At 46.6% G+C, this 16,848-nt stretch overlaps 1 protein-coding gene across 7 annotated transcripts in view; it reads right to left on the bottom strand.

Annotated features, from left to right (window-relative positions):
• Positions 1-2,003: 2,003 nt before the first annotated feature.
• The window catches only part of ATXN7L3 (ataxin 7 like 3), a 42,761-nt gene continuing 27,916 nt past the window's right edge, over positions 2,004-16,848 (bottom strand). For 5 of the 7 annotated variants that reach the window (XM_056547807.1, XM_056547808.1, XM_056547809.1 and 2 more), the window contains exons 8-12: positions 10,411-10,442; positions 9,360-9,431; positions 7,541-7,656; positions 6,296-6,429; positions 2,004-3,380 (exon numbers count right to left, since the gene is read on the bottom strand). In XM_056547807.1, coding sequence (XP_056403782.1) covers positions 3,241-3,380; positions 6,296-6,429; positions 7,541-7,656; positions 9,360-9,431; positions 10,411-10,442 — 494 coding nt within the window. In that variant the 3' untranslated portion in view covers positions 2,004-3,240. The remainder of the gene's footprint in view (positions 3,381-6,295; positions 6,430-7,540; positions 7,657-9,359; positions 9,432-10,410; positions 10,443-16,848) is intronic. The other 2 variants (XM_056547810.1, XM_056547812.1) reach the window with 1 other exon arrangement.

Here is a 16,848-nt window from a genome sequence, read left to right as displayed (position 1 = left end):
GAAGAGTCGGGAGACCCCCATACACTTATAAGAGTCAGCCGGCCTCACACAAGGCAGCAGGTTCCGCTGACTTTAAGTCACAGTGTTTGAGGGTCATAACACTGGTGGAGATTGATCAATACTAGTGCAAAATAAAATTATCGAGCAGTCCCCATAGCAACCAACTTGGGCTCCGCATGTTACTACAGTTATGGGGGAGATAAGAGGTGACACCTGAGACGCTCATTTTGTAAGGACCAATGGGATTGTTAACAGATGCTTGGGGAGCTGTGACCACTATAGATCCGGTTTCTTAAAGGGGGGGGGGGGGGGTGTTCAGTGTTAACATGGAGAATAGTGTGGATTCAAATCACTATTCTAATTCCTATTTATACAGTACATATAAGTTAGTTGTTAGCCGACAGCTATCGCTCCTAAACCCCCCCCCCCCCCTTTTAATAGGGAAAGAGGAGAAAGCTGCTGCCAGACTCCTCTGGCGGATGGTTATGTGGACAAGAACAAAAAGGACCAGGCATGAGATAACCTAACTGCTTGCTCCTTAAAGGGGAACTCTGGATAAGATGTCTGATTGCAGGGGTCCCGCCGCTGGTGACCCCCGCGATCTCCCTGCTGCACCCACTTGTCATCAGCCTCACAGAGCGAAGATTGCTCCATGTCTGATGACTCGCGATACAGGGGCTGGAGTATCGAGACGTCTCGGATTCGCCCCCTTCTAGATGTCACGCCCCCTCCCATAGGATTGGATTGAGGGGGCGGGGTGTGAGATCGCGATATTATGGCCCCTGTAGCACGAGTCTGACACGGAGCGATATTCGCTCTGTAAGGCTGATGATAAGTGGGTGCAGCAGGGAGATCGCGGGGGTCACCAGCGACGGGACCAGACATCTTATCCCCTATCCAAAGGATAGGACCGGAGTACCCCTTTAACTTCCTCAATGTCATGAGAGAGAAACAAGAGGCAGACCTACATAAAGGGTCAGTGCTTCCACCAAAATTGTTGGGTTCAGCCAACACTTATCCAACGTAGACAAACGAAAATCACCATCCACATCAATGTCTACAACCCGAACGCAACGTTTACATGAAATAATCCAGAACAGGAAATAATCCAGAACAGGAAATGCTTCCATCCAAATTATTCAGTAGTGCAGCCTCATCCCAGCATAGAACAGATTAGACTAAATTTATAACATTTTGGTAGGTCTTTAAGTCAGTGTTTCCCAACCAGCGTGCCTCCAGCCGTTGCAAAACTACAACTCCCAGCATGCCCGGACAGCCAAAGGCTGTCCGGGCATGCTGGCAGTTGTAGTTTTGCAACAGCTGGAGGCGTCCTGGTTGGGAAACACTGCTCTAAGCAAAACCATAGAAATTAGGCATTCATCTACAAATCCCACAGACTATCTAATGTCTATGGGGGTCACCAGACCCTTGTCCAACATTAGATGTTTTGGGGAAGGGGAAGAAATTAATTAAGCAGTGACCACTTGTCTCTCTGCCTCCACGAATGTTTTCATGGGGGAAGGTCCCCATCTCTCGGCCAGAGGGAACAGCAGCTATATAAAGAGCGTCTCCTGCATAAGTGGGGCCTGTCTAGTCCTACGTTACACAGACAACCAACTGATGGGAACGGACACTGTGCAATGCTTCATTTCACCTGTGGTGGCGCTGCTGGGAAATTAAAGGGGTATTCCAGGCAAAAACTAATATATATATATATATATAAATAAACTGGCTCCGGAAAGTTAAACAGATTTGTAAATTACTTCTATTAAAAAATCTTAATCCTTCCAATAGTTATTAGCTTCTGAAGTTGAGTTGTCGTTTTCTGTCTAACTGCTCTCTGATGACTCACGTCCCGGAAGCTGTGCAGTTCCTATGGGGATATTCTCCCATCATGCACAGCTCCTGTGACGTGACATCATCATTGAGCAGTTAGACAGAAAACTTCAGAAGCTAATAACTATTGGAAGGATTAAGATTTTTTAAAAGAAGTAATTTACAAATCTGTTTAACTTTCCGGAGCCAGTTGATTATATATAAAATAAGGTTTTGCCTGGAATACCCCTTTAATCACTGCCAGGATTCTTCGCAATTTACAGAGTCCCAGGAAGAATCGACCCTTCTAATAAAGCAGAGGACACCCCCCCCCCCCAAGACAAGCTGCCTGCAGCAGTCAAGTCATGCTGGGAGTTGTAGTATCACCACTGTCACGACATCTCAGCCGTCTTCTAATGACATGATTTTTCGATTCATAAAATCTCCGGCAGCACAATGGTAGCAGCTTACACACGATTCCCCACCAGGCCCAAGCATAGGGGGCGCTCTCTCTCTCTCTGAACAACACTGAATACAAGTGCAATATAATCTCCTACCGTCACCTGACACGCACTTCCTTCAACCGGGGAACAAAGCTGCAGCTGTCACAAAGTCCCTGTGGCCCTTACATCGATGTGAAGGACGCTCCCGCTATACACATATATACACATTTACAATGAAGCAGATCTGCTTACAAGGAAATACTTAGTGTGAATTTTTAATACGTGCAAGATATCTTTTTACCCTTCATCCGCCAGGGGCAGAAACACTTACTTAGTCGCCCCTTGGGGTTGTGTGGGGGGCCCGCACCCAAACACCTATAGCACTTCCTTCTCAGAAGTGATGAGGTCACACATGGTTTTTTATTTTTTTTGTTTTTTTTTTCTCTTTTTTTTTTTGGAAAATCTTCAAGTTTACTGTCTCACTTTCCAGAGATGAGAGCCGGAGTCCCGTTGTGTAATGCACGGTCCACTTCATCCACTGCAAGACCCCGAGTCTCCGTTCAACTCAGCAGCAGGGGTCTAACACTTCATGATTAGGTAAAATGTTCATCTTAATGTAGACCTCTCCTCGGTTTTCAAGTCCCCCCCCCCCACCTCTCAGAAGCTCCTCCCATTATAGTTCTGACATCACACATGACATCAGCCAGGCAGCACAGATGCAGCATACAGAACATGGCAGCAAACAGACACGCCAGAAATGGTGGAAAGGAGTGCGCTGCCTCGCATAAGGCATTACGTTTACCTTGGATATAGGACAGGATTTGTTTTTTTCTTTTTTCACAGTAGAGGGTTAATTCACATGGGGTTAGAGGGGAGCCTGGTATTAACCATTTGCAGCCAGTGGGCTAAGCAGGCAGAGGTAACAGCCCATGTAGAAAAAGGCCCACAGCCATTGGATCCATGACACCACAACGTCTTACGCTCAGTTGAGTTCACTGTACATTCCCGGCGTTAGTGGTGCGGGGCCTTTGGGTTTTTTCTTTTTGCTGGCTCCGCCTGCACTCATGTTGATGTGACTTGGCTTTTTCTTTTTGGGTTTCCTTGTGTCGGAGTTATTTGTACCTAAGGGTCAAAAGGACAAATCAGAATTCTCTAATAGTGCTCTATGGTTTTGCTATGATTATACAGGAGATCAGAAAATAAATGTGTTTCTCAAGAAACAGCGCCCCCTCTTGTTCATGGGCTGTGTCAGGAATTGCAGTCCAGTGCTAATCAAACAAATTCATCCAAGGCAGAAGAGCTGTGGATTTGCCCAGGAAATACCTGCTGCAGAGGACAGTCATTGAAAAGTGGCTCCCCATGCTGCGGTGTAGAGTCTCAAGCGTGCGGCCTGTCTCTCTGTTGCAGACTTGCAGAGGAAATAAACTGTGTGGATTACCCAAGTGGCACTATCTCCAATACCTGACACAGTCCGTGGACAGTCCCTTTACGTGGGCCATCAGGATGCAGATAAGAAACAACGATCTGTGTGATTGGCGCGAATTTGTTCTGCCTTTCCAAGGCTGGTTTAACCTCAATGTCCCTGGATTTTTTGTGGGGCCCATTAAATTCTTCACCATCGAACGCACAACGACTGCGTACACAGAGCGATGTGCAGCCAACAGTGAACATTTTACCGGCAGCACAAAAAATCCAATCAGCCACCTAACGAGTTTGCTAGTTCGTCGACTGCTCGCTGGCCCTTTTTCAAAGGCCGTTTATGGTTAACAAACGTAGGTTGGAGCGCTCATTCAACTGATATTGAGCCCATTTTAAGCAAATTTAATTCTGTCAGGCACTGGTGGAGGGGCTCAATATGTCAGATTGCAGCCCAGCGATCACTGGCCGAGGTGGGGCAGCGTGGCATGTTGACCACGGGGAACCCAGAAGGGAAATGCAACAGGCTTTTTTTTTTATTAATGCCTGACAAAATGTTACATTAGCTTAAAAACCTCCCTATTCTCAATTCACCTTTAAGTGTAGAATGGTCTCTGGGGAAAAAAAAGCTTTTAAATGGGTAATAGATATTAGAGAAAATCTTCCAGGAACATCCCCACACCCGTATATGGCTTGTCCTTCAGTATTACATCCTGGTTCATTGAAGTGAACATGGCTAAGCTGCAATACCATACGTGGCCTGAAAGTGGCGTCAAATATTTTGGCTCCTCTGTGCTGTGATATCGGACATAACTAGACAATAGTCTGTGTCCCCATAAGGCTTTTACATTCTATACAAGTGTTCCCCCAATCAGTGTGCCGCCACATGTTGCAAAAACTACAACTCCCAGCATGCCCAGACAGCCGAAGGCTAAGAGCTGTAGTTTTGTAACAGCTGGAGGCACCCTGGTTGGGGAAACACTTTGGCAAAGCTCTCGAGCAAAACTACAGCTCCCACCTAATCTTAACATCCAAAGACTGTCAGGACATGATGGCAGCCGTAGTTTTAAAGCAGCTCAAGAACCAATGGTGGGAGAACAGAAACAAGACAAGACAAGCAAAGCATTACATAGTTAGCTTACTCTTATGATCCAGCCAGCTGTCTGCCGGAAAAGCCGAAAGCAGCCCAAGTGGGGACACTACTCAATTTGCACAACTCCTATTGACTTTAATGGCAGTTGTGTAAACACCATAGCCCCGCTAGCTCCGGGTGTTACGTTAACAACATAACTCATGGAGCTAGAACATTTCCTTAAAGGGGTACTCCAGTGAAAAACTTTTTTTTTTTAAATCAACTGGTGCCAGAAAGTTAAACAGATTTGTAAATTAAAAAAGGATATGGATACCGCTCTCACCAGCGTCAGAAACCTCACACACCTGTGAAGCGGACTGCCGTCACCGCTTCCGGCAACTCCTTGTACTAGAAAAGAACTCCCGTCTGGCACCAAAGTATGGGGTAAAAGGCTTGTCTTTATTTATTCCACAGCAGGATACATACAGATCAAGATGTCTGGCGCGTTTCGCCCTTTACAGGGCTTGAGTCTACGATTTAGCCCTGTAAAGGGCGAAACACGTCAGACATCTTGATCTGTATGTATCCTGCTGTGGAATAAATAAAGACAAGCCTTTTACCCCATACTTTGGTGCCGGATGGAGTTCTTTTCTAGATTTGTAAATTTCTTCTATTAAAAAATCTTAATCCTTCCTGTACTTATCAGCTGCTGAATACTACAGCGGAAATTATTTTCTTTTTGAAACACAGAGCTCTCTGCTGACATCATGACCACAGTGCTCTCTGCTGACATCTCTGTCCATTTTAGGAGCTGTCCAGAACAGCATAGGTTTGCTATGGGGATTTCCTTTTACTCTGGACATTTCCTAAAATGGACAGAGATGTCAGCAGAGAGCACTGTGGTCATGATGTCAGCAGACAGCTCTGTGTTTCAAACGGAAAAGAATTTCCGCTGTAGTATTCAGCAGCTGATAAGTACAGGAAGGATTAAGATTTTTTTAATAGAAGTAATTTACAATTTACAAATCTGTTTAACTTTCTGGCACCAGTTGATTTAAAAAATAAATAAATAAATAAATAAATAAATAAAAGGTTTTCACCGGAGTACCCCTTTAAAGGGGTACTCCGCTGCTCAGCATTTGGAACAAACTGTTCCGAACGCTGGAGCTGGCGGCTCGTAACATCATAGCCCCCCCCCTCAATGCAAGTCTATGGGAGGGGGTATGACAGCGTCATGCCCCCTCCCATAGACTTGCATTGAGGGGAGGGGCGTGAGGAAGGGGCATGGTTATGAGGTCACGAGCTCCCGGCGCCAGCGTTCGCAACTGTTTATTCCAAATGCTGAGCAGCGGAGTACCCCTTTAACTCTCATAGTAAATTGGAGTTCTGCAAATTGGGTAACTTCCCAGCTTCAGATGCTTCCAGCTTTTCCGACCACCTTTTGCGGCCGTAGACAGGCAAGGTGGGACAACCCCTTTAATAGTGGAGTCTCCCTTTAAGTACCCATCTGCTAACACACGTCACTTAGACCTCTGACTAACACTCTTACTGGCTTTGGAGGAGGCAGAATCAGACGGAGAGATATCAGATGATCCATCCCACGGCAATCTACTCATCAACGCCTGTCCTTCCACTATGTCGAAGCTGTCGTTGTCCGTGCTGCCATCAGGCTCTGGTAAAGAGCTGTATATGAAGGGAGAAGGATATGAACAATGGTCTTCATACACATCACAGATGGGGCACACTTTATGACACGTTTGTAGGTTAAAGGGGTTCTCCAACTCCACAAAATCACTGATCAGGGAAGTGTACAGCAACAAGGTGGTCATGAGCTGTGGTTGCGCTTACAGAGAGCATGTGATCAGAATACGATGATCACTGATCGGGGGAAGCATACAGCAGGATGGTCACGTGACGTGGTTGCAGACTGGCTAAAGGAAGCCTCTACAAAAAGGAAGTGGCCTTATAGGTGTAACCAATATTATATCTTTTCCTAAATAAGGTGCAGTTTATTTTCTCATGTCACAGCAACGTTTCAGCTTCTCCATGAAGGCTATAATGCTTGATAAAGGCATCAGGGAGAAGCTGAAACCTTGCTGTGACATGAGAAAATAAACTGCACTTTATTTTGGCATTGAGTCCAGCGCCATTGTTTGAATGTTTACTGGAACTGTGAACAGGTTGTGGATGCTGGCACCTTGTGGTATTTATTTTTTTCAGTAGTTCTGCAAATTTTTGACTTTTTTGTGTATATATCACATATACACAGAATAAACCCTGTAAAAAAAAAGTAAGATTGCATATAAGGGCCAAGATCCCACGATCAACAGATCAAAGAATTGAGGGCACTTACTGAAGCTCTGCAAGCCCTTCACTCTAGTACCACACACACAGTGACATCCAAAGAGTGTGGCTGAGTCTGGTACTGCAGCTCAACACATTCACGTAAACAGGACCACGTCTATTTAGGCTTCTGTGCATTAATTGGGCTGAGGTGCCCCAGCAAGTGCTGCTCATCCCTTCATCTGTTCATCCCCACTTTAAACAGAGATGGCTGAACCAGTGCTGTCCCCTATATGTGGATCTCCAGTTGTTGCAAGCCCACTCACCCCCCTCCATTATGCACTCGCAGCTTCAGGGTATGAGGGCATAATGGGAGCTGTACTTTTGCAACAGCTGGAGAGTCACAGGTTGGGGGACACTGGCCATTGTAAGATCATTAAAACTCCCTTGTATGTCTCGGGCCTACAGTGCTACAGTGTTTTCCTTTACAGTCAAGCTGGAAATCACTTACGCTGAGGATCCGAGGAGGTAAACCCTGACTGACCTCCGCTGGTCATCAGTGTGTTGGGGGCAGCGTAGAGACCTGGTGCACATCTTCTTGGTATGCTCAGATATTACACCACATTGCTAGGAATGAAAAAGAACAAATATCCAGCATTGGTGAGTGAGACATTTGTGGCTAAATACTTCAATTTCTCGTTTTCTTCAACAATGGCTGGGCATGATGGTGCCTGCTGTGCCACGCCCTGAGCTTGCCTTACTATAAAAGATGGCATCGGAGAGTTTATAAGGCTTATATTACAAACAGCAGTAAGAGTACTGAGAATAACAGTGTGAATGGGTTTTGCTGTAGATTCACAGAGCCTCACGTACTCCGAGCACTATTTAGCTGGAAGTCTTCCTGCCTTATTACAAGTACACTGCATCTCTGACCTTCTCCTAGGTGAACACGGCACATGTCTAAGTATATCATGTAGCTAAAATATCAACCACTAATGCAGTGATTCCCAAGCAGGGTGCCTACAGCTGTTGCAAGACTAAGCCAAAGGATGTCAGGGCATGCTGGGAGTTGTAGTCTTGCAACAGCTGTAGGCACCCTGCTTGGAAAACACAGCGCTAATGCATAGATTTGGCATCACTTTGCTGATCACAGGTTTGATTGTTGGTACAAGGAAGTCATTTGTATTTTTATTACACCTATGGCACAGATCCTAGCACTTTCTGTCATCCAAGGTTTTTTGCCTCTACATCTATTGTATGTTTCCCTTGATGATGTCAACAATACAGGTGACAAACACGTAGGGGTCCACCAGAAATAACTAGGGGGGGGGGATGTCCCTTTAAGCACACTCGATTGAGGTGAACATGCTCAGCCCCTATATGATTTTTGCATTTCTTGATATTTTGATTGTCGGGAAATAGCCAACTAGTGGGGTCACTGCAAGACTGATGCAATCTCTTTGCAGACCTTGTAAAGTTAATCTCAAGGGAGTTTAAAAAAAAATAAAATAAAAAAATAAAAACACCAAACAGGGTGGCAGCTGTGCCTGCAGATGTGTAAAAACGCCATTCAGCACCATGTTACAGTGCAGCTAGATGTTAGCTGATAAATTCAAAGCAAAACATTCAACCCCAACATCAACTTAAGGGGAACCTGTCATCACTTTCATGCTGCCTGAACCAATAGTCATTAGGGTTGTCCCCTATGGCTTATCCCAGAACCACCAGCCTTGATAGATATCTCCCTGTAGAGGTCTATCACACAAGGCTAGTGAAAAGAAGCCACTGGGGACCACCATGATGACTTGTGGTTAAAGGACAAGCATCATGTAAAAAAAACGTATCCCCTATCTGAAGGATATGGGATACGTTTTAGATCGCGATAGCGGATACGTTTTTTTACATGATACTTGCCCTTTAAGGCAGCATGAAAGGAAGGGATAACCGGCTCCCTTTAAAGGGGTGGTCCAGGGGAAACTGTCTCATCCACTATCCACAGGATAGGGGAAAAGTTCCTGATCGCGGGGGGTTCTGACTCCACGCATCTGCTGAATAGGACCCCGGTTCTCAGTGAGGAGCGAGTGCGGTAGACAGCATGCACTCCATTCATGTCTATGGAAGAGCCATAGATGCCCAAGTGCTGTACTCTGATCCCTTCAGAGCTCCCATAGAAATAATTGGAGCGCATGCCGTCTGATACATATGCTCGTCACTGAGAACCGGGGTCCCAGCGATTGGACCCCCACGACCATTTACTTATCCCCTATCCTGTGCAACTGCAGAGTAAACCAAGAGGTGGGGGAGGGAAGCTAGAGAATCTGGTAGCTTACCGTGGTTAGAAGCGTATGCAATTCTTCTGGACCCAGATTTTCGTAACTAATTCCTGAATTGTTACTGTACTGCTGTGAAAACAAACAACATATATGATCATCAAAGCCAGCATATTGGTCTGCAAAGCAGTACAATTTAAATACTAAAACATTGGAAATATGTAGATCAAAACAGCTTCCCTCTCAGAGGTACGCACAGAAAGATCTCATGTTGCACTACGGTTCAGTGTTATTTAATTGTTTTTCCCTGTTATCGGTCACTTCAGGCGAGGGATATGCTGACTAATGTTCATCAACGTTGATTGCTAATAAACTGATTCAATAGCAATAGATTACTCTTATGTATAAAATGTATTCTTATGGATCTAACAAAGCCATCACCGTCCATACAAGCTTAGATGTACCTGGATTGCATGCGGCGAATATATATATATTATATTATATATATATATATATATATATATATATATATATATATATATATATATATATATATATATATATATATATATATATATATATATATATACACACACACACACACGAATGACTATAGATTCTAATCTTTTAGCATGATTTCCGACCGGTCACATAAGATTTTTCTTTTCAATCATATTCGAGAATAACATGGGGTACGATGGTTTACATCCCAAACAGGTAAGACGACAAATACCTCAGCTCCAGTCTGCCGCAGCTGTTTGGGATGTAAACCATCGTACCCCATGTTATTCTCGAATATGATTGAAAAGTTAAATCTTATGTGACCTGAAAGAAATCTGCAAGAAGACCTGAACGTTGTGGTCGGGAGTAATTCACCGGGAATATATAAATATATAAATATCATATACATATATATATATATATATATATATATATATATATATATATATATATACACATATATATACACACACACACACACACTCACACACATATACACACACACACACCACATGCAATCCAGGTACATCTAACTAGGCTAATAAACTGATGACTAATAAACAGATTAAAAACAAAATAAACCCCCTCAATATAAAAGCTATAAATGTACCTTAAAGGGGTCTGGGTTTACAGAGATGTCTCCTAGAAGAATTGGAAGACACAGAGGTCAACCTATTGTAAAGCAGCTTTTATAAAATAGACTAATGCTTCCCTACCAGGGTGCCTCCAGCTGTTGCAAAACTACAACTCCCAGCATGCCCGGACAGTAGGGATGTCCCAATACCTGATGTCCCGATCAGGACAGATACTGGATGTTTGTACGAGTATTTGCAAATGTCCCCGATACCTAATCCGATACCTGCCAGCGGGACTCCCATTGGCAGGTTACTCAGAGGTGCAGTAAGCAGCCTCCACTCTATGCTCGGATCAACTCCTAGAGGATGCAGGGTGTAAATTTACGCACTGTGCCCACTCCCAAGCTATGCAGCACGCTCAGAAGCTGAGCGCACATCATAGCCGGGATCCGCATAAACCTTTTAGACGCTGCGATCAAAGTTGATCTCTGCGTCTAAAAGTCCTGAGGTTTACTGCCGGTTAGCTAAGGGATGCCGATCGAGATCACAGTGGAATCGCGGTGTCCCCATCAGTTGAAAGGATGGCCGGAGGTCCCTTACCAAGCTCAGAGCTGTCCGATCGTCGCTCCATTAATGCAGCTACCCATGACAGGCAGTAGTAAAGCAGTGCCGATAACACTGATCAACGCTATGCTATTAAATAGCATTAATTTATTGTATGGAATCTGCAGATTGGAAGTGATAGCCCCCAATGGGGACTAAAAAAAAAAAAATTGTGAAAAAATGTGTAATAAATAAATGTGAAATAACCCCTTCCCTAATAAAAAATTTAATATCACCCCCCTTTTCAAAAAGTTTAAATATTATAATAGAAATAATTTAAAAAATATATATAAAACACACACACACACACACACACACTTCTATAAAAAAAAAAAAAAAAAAAAAAAAAAAAAAAACACCCCATTAACCCCTTAACGACACAGGACGTAAATGTACGTCCTAGTGCGGTGGTACTTAACGCACCAGGACGTACATTTACGTCCTATACATGACCGCAAGCATCGGAGCGATGCTCGGGTCATGACCGGCAGTTCCCGGCTGCTGACAGCAGCCAGGGACCTGCCGGTAATGGCCGACATCTGTGATCGCACAGATGTCTGCCATTAACCCCTCAGATGCCATGAACAATACAGATAACGGCATCTGCGAAAGTGCGGTCAGAAAAATGGATGATCGCAGCACTGCCGCGGCGATTCGATCATCCATAATGGCGGATAGAGGTCCCCTTCACCTGCCTCCGTCCGTCTCCCAGCGTCTTCTGCTCTGGTCTGAGATCGAGCAGACCAGAGCATAAGATGACCGATAACACTGATCAGTGCTATGTCCTATGCATAGCACTGAACAGTATTAGCAATCAAAAGATTTCTATAAATAGTCCCCTATGGGGACTATTAAAGTGTAAAAAAAAAAAAAAAAAAAGTTAAAAATATTTGAAAAACCCCCTCACCAAATAAATATTTAAATTGTCCCCTTTTCCTCATTTTACCCCCAAAAAGTGTTAAAAAAAATTAATAATAATGATAAATATATATATATATATATATATATATATATAATTTTTTATTTTTATTATTAATAATAATAAAAAAAAAAAAAATAATATATATATATATATATATATATATATATATATATTTTATTATTATATAACTATTAAGTAGATTTTGTATGCTCATCCTAAAAATCTTTCTTTCTTTCTCGGAGAATCCATTGGGGGACACAGAACCGTGGGTATATGCTCTTGCCACTAGGAGGAGCTGACATACAAAAAAAAGTCAGCCCCTCCTGGCAGGATATACCCAGAGCTAATCAGTTTAGTCCCAAAGCAGTAGGAGGAAACCAACAGAAAAATAAACCAGCAGGAGTCCGAGGGATCCAGACAAAAAAGGAAACTGAGCCACCCCTCGGACAAAACAAACAAAACCTGTACACAAACCATGGGTGGACGCTGTGTCCCCCAATGGATCCCAGAGAAAGATTTTACAGTAAGCATAAAAAAAAAAAAAAAATAATAATCTACTTTTCTCGGTTGGAAACCATTGGGGGACACAGAACCATGGGACATACCAAAGCAGTCCCCGGGGTGGGAAGAAAAGCCCTCAACCCAAAATAAGGCAGAGGACAAAGACACTGCCGCCTGCAACACCTTGCGGCCCAAATTGGCGTCAGCCGAAGCAAAAGTGTGCACCTGATAGAATTTGGTGAAAGTGTGCAAGGACGACTAGGTGGACGCCTTACAGACTTGCAGGGCCAAAGCCCTATCGCGGAGAGCCCAAGAAGCCCCAACGAAACGCATGGAATGTGCTGTCAGCTGAAAAGGTGGAACCTTGCCCTTGTGGCGGTACGATGAAAAGTGGAGCTTTGTGGGCCACACCCCGCAGAAAGGTGCAGACATGGGAATTAGAAGCCAACTGCGGTTGGAAAAGGATAGAAAGAGCCGAAACCTGACCCTTAAGGGAGCTGAGGGTCAAGTGCTGATCCAACCCTGATTGGAGAAAAGCAAGAAGGCGTGGAAAAGAAAAGACGACCGGGGAAAAAGACTGCGCCTCACACCACCGAAAATAAGCTTTCCAGGTGCGGTGATAAATCCTGGCAGACGAAGGCTTCCATGCCCGAAGCATTGTGAGAATTACCCCGGAGGAAAACCCTGCGCCCTTAATACCGCGGTTTAAACCGCCACGCCGTCAAATGCAGCGACAGTAAATTGGAGTGGTAAAGGGGACCTTGAGAAAGTAGATCGGGGTGAAGCGGAAGACGCAGCGGTACGTAGTCGACCAGCCGAATTACGTCAGCGTACCACGCGCATCTGGGCCAATATGGAGCCACCAGAATGGCAGGAACGCCATCCACCTTCAGTTTCCTCAGAACCCTGGGCAGGACAGGAAGGGGCGGAAAGAGGAAACGGAAGAATGACCACAGCGTCCACCGCCAAAGCCAGAGGGTCCTGCGACTTCGCCACAAAGAGTGGAACCCTCCTGTTTTGGCGAGACACGAAGAGATTCACATCCGGGGTCCCCCAGAGATTGCAGATCTATGTAAACACATCCGGATGGAGAGACCACTCCCCCGTATCCGCCAAAGAGCGGCTGAGAAAGCCTGCTTCACAATTTTCCACACCTGGAATGTGGACCGCAGAGAGAGACGGAACTCGAGCCTCAGCCCAGAGAAGAATTCTGGAGACCTACTCCATCGCTGAACGACTTTGCGTGCCACCTTGGCCATTGATGTATGTGACCTCCGTCGCATTGTCCGACTGAACATGGACCGGCCGATCCTGAAGAAGATTCTCCCAGTGGAGGAGACAAAGAAAGATGGCCCAGAGCTCCAGAAGATTGATGGAAAGGCGGGTTTCCTGAGGGGACCAGCGATCCTGGACCGTCAGGTCCCGAAACACACCTTCCCAGCCCTGAAGACTCGCATCGGTCGTGACGATCTGCCAAAGGAGAGCGAGGAATAACCTCCCCAGAAGAGGAAGGGGAGAATGGAGCCACCAAAGAAGGGACCGCCGAACAGCCGGAGGCAAAAGGATCCGGAGATCCAGGGAAAAAGGAGATTTTTAAAACACTTACCGTAAAATCTCTCTTTCTCGAAGGATCCATTGGGGGACACAGACCGTGGGTGTATGCTGCTGTCTCTAAGGAGGTGTGACACTATGGTAATAGAAAAAGTCAGGTCCTCCCAGCAGGATATACCCGCCTTCAGGCTCTGAGCTAGTCAGTTTAAGTTCCAGAGCAATAGGAGGAGACCAATAGGTCAAGGAAAAACCCAAAACTATCCGAGAACCAGAAGAAAAAAACATAACTGAACACACCCTCGGACAGAGAACCAAGGAAAAAACCCAAAAAAGGGCGGGAGCTGTGTCCCCCAATGGAGCCTTCGAGAAAGAGATTTTACGGTAAGTGTTAAAAAATCTCCTTTTCTCTATCGGCTCCATTGAGGGACACAGACCGTGGGACGTACCAGACAACCCCAGTTCCAGCCCCGACTGCAAAAAAAGAGAGAAGACAGGGAACCGAGAAGGTCACCGGGGAGAAGTCCTGAGCTTCACACCAACGAAAATAAGACCGCCAAATACGGTGGTAAATTCTTGCGGAGGAGGGCTTACGAGCCTTGAGCATGGTATGAATGACTTGGGAAGAGAACCCACGGGCCCTCAAAACCGCGGTCTCAACCGCCACGCTGTCAAATGCAGCGATTGTAAATTGGGGTGGCAAAGAGGACCCTAAGAGAGTAGGTCCGGGCAGAGCGGAAGGCACAGAGGAGCTTCGTCCAGGAGCCTGACTACATCTGCGTACCACGACCTTCGGGGCCAATCTGGAGCTACCAGAATGGTGGGGACGTCCTCTGACTTGAGCTTCCTCAGCACCCTGGGAAGGAGCGGAAGAGGAGGGAACAGATAAGGTAGGGGGAACCCCGCACAAGGAATCACTAGGGCGTCCACGGCCAGAGCCTGAGGGTCCCGGGACTTGGACACAAACGGAAGAATCTTCCGATTGTGCCGGGACGCGAAGAGATCCTCGCCCGGAATGCCCCAGAGGTCGCTGAGCTGCGCGAAGACCTCCGGATGAAGAGACCACTCGCTGGGGTCAGGAGAGGACCGACTGAGGAAGTCCGCTTCCCAGTTGAGCACTCCCGGAATGTGAATCGCAGAAATGGCCGGAACTTTGTTCTCCGCCCAGGTGAGAATCTTGGTCACCTCGGCCATGGCTGCCGAGCTGCGAGTGCCGCCCTGATGATTTATGTACGCCACGGCCGTGGCATTGTCCGACTGAACGCGGACAGGACGGGACTGAAGACGGGACTCCCAATGAAGAAGACAAAGAAGAATCGCCCTTAATTCCAATACGTTTATCGGGAGAAGAGTCTCTGGGGGAGACCAGAGTTCCTGAACCGTCCAATCCCTGAACACACTGCCCCAGCCCGACAGGCTGGCATCCGTTGTAACAACCTGCCAGTGAAGGGGAAGAAAGGACCGCCCTTGGAGAAGAAGGGGGGAGCGGAGCCACCAGAGCAGAGACTGACGGACCCTGCGAGGGAGAACAATCTGACAATCGAGGGACAGGGGAGACCTGTTCCATCGAGAGAGAATCGCCAGTTGAAGGGGGCGGTAATGAAACTGTGCAAAGGGTACGGCCTCCATAGTTGCCACCATCCGACCCAGGACTTCCATACAAGTGCGGATGAAGATTGATACCTGGGTCCGAAGGGAGCGGACCCCTGACCGGAGCGCCAGACGTTTGTCCGGTGGAAGACACATTCGGGCAGAGGCAGTGTCGAATCGAAGTCCCAGGAAGGTTAGAGACTGGGTAGGACAGAGGACTGACTTGTCCCCGTTGACCATCCACCCGAAGCGAGTCAGAGTGTGGAGAGTGACGTCCAGATTCTCCAGAGTGTGGGCTCTGGTTGGAGCCTTGATGAGAAGGTCGTCCAGATAAGGTATCACCGAGATCCCCCACGACCGTAACAGGCCCATCACTGGCGCAAGGATTTTTGTAAAGACCCGAGGAGCCGTGGCTAGACCAAAGGGGAGGGCCACGAATTGAAAGTGCCCCTCCGGAACTGCAAAGCGGAGGTACCGATGATGGCCAGGAAATATTGGCACATGGAGGTAAGCATCCTTGATGTCCACCGATGAAAGAAACACTGCTTGTTCCAGGGACGCCACCACCGAACGGAGGGATTCCATTCTGAAGTGGTGGATGAGAAGGTGACTGTTGAGACGCTTGAGGTCTAGGATTGGTCGCATGGAACCGTCCTTTTTGGGGACCAGAAAAAGATTTGAATAGAAACCCGAAACCGTTCCCCTGGATGAACGGGGGCAATAACCCCCTGGAAAAGCAGAGACTGGAGAGCCGCTCGAAATTGCTTCGCCAGAGGAGGAGACCGGGGGGCCCGGGATCGAAAAAAAGCGATCCCTCGGAAGGGAGGCGAATTCGATCCGGTAACTGTTGGACACCACATTTCTGACCCAAGAGTCCTAAATGTGCGAAGTCCAGATGTCTCGGAAAAACAAGAGACAACCTTCCACCCGAAAAGAAACCGCGGGTGGGGGCCTCACTTCATGCAGAAGAGGGTTTGCGGTTGCCCGATTTGGGCGCAAAACGGCCGGACCGGTTGGAGTCCGACTTCCAAGATGTGCGTGCCCGGAACGAGGGAGCCTTCTTGTCCTGCGAGGGCGCCTGCCCAGAACCTTTACTGGGGCCAGAGATCCGAAAGGACAAGGACTTTATCTGGGAAGTAGGGCGAGCCTTATTTTGAGGTAACAAGGAACTCTTACCTCCCATCGCCTCAGAGATAATCTCATCAAGGTGTTTGCCAAAAAGACGGCCACCCGTAAAGGGAAGCTCAGTGAGAGAACTCTTGGAAGCGGCATCCGCATTCCAAGCTTTAAGCCACATAGAGTGGCGGAG

Source organism: Hyla sarda, chromosome 12, assembly GCF_029499605.1.
Source record: "Hyla sarda isolate aHylSar1 chromosome 12, aHylSar1.hap1, whole genome shotgun sequence".
NCBI classification, from domain to species: domain Eukaryota; kingdom Metazoa; phylum Chordata; class Amphibia; order Anura; family Hylidae; genus Hyla; species Hyla sarda.
Note: the sequence above shows the minus strand (reverse complement) of the source record. Positions and strands in the feature narration are given on the sequence as shown.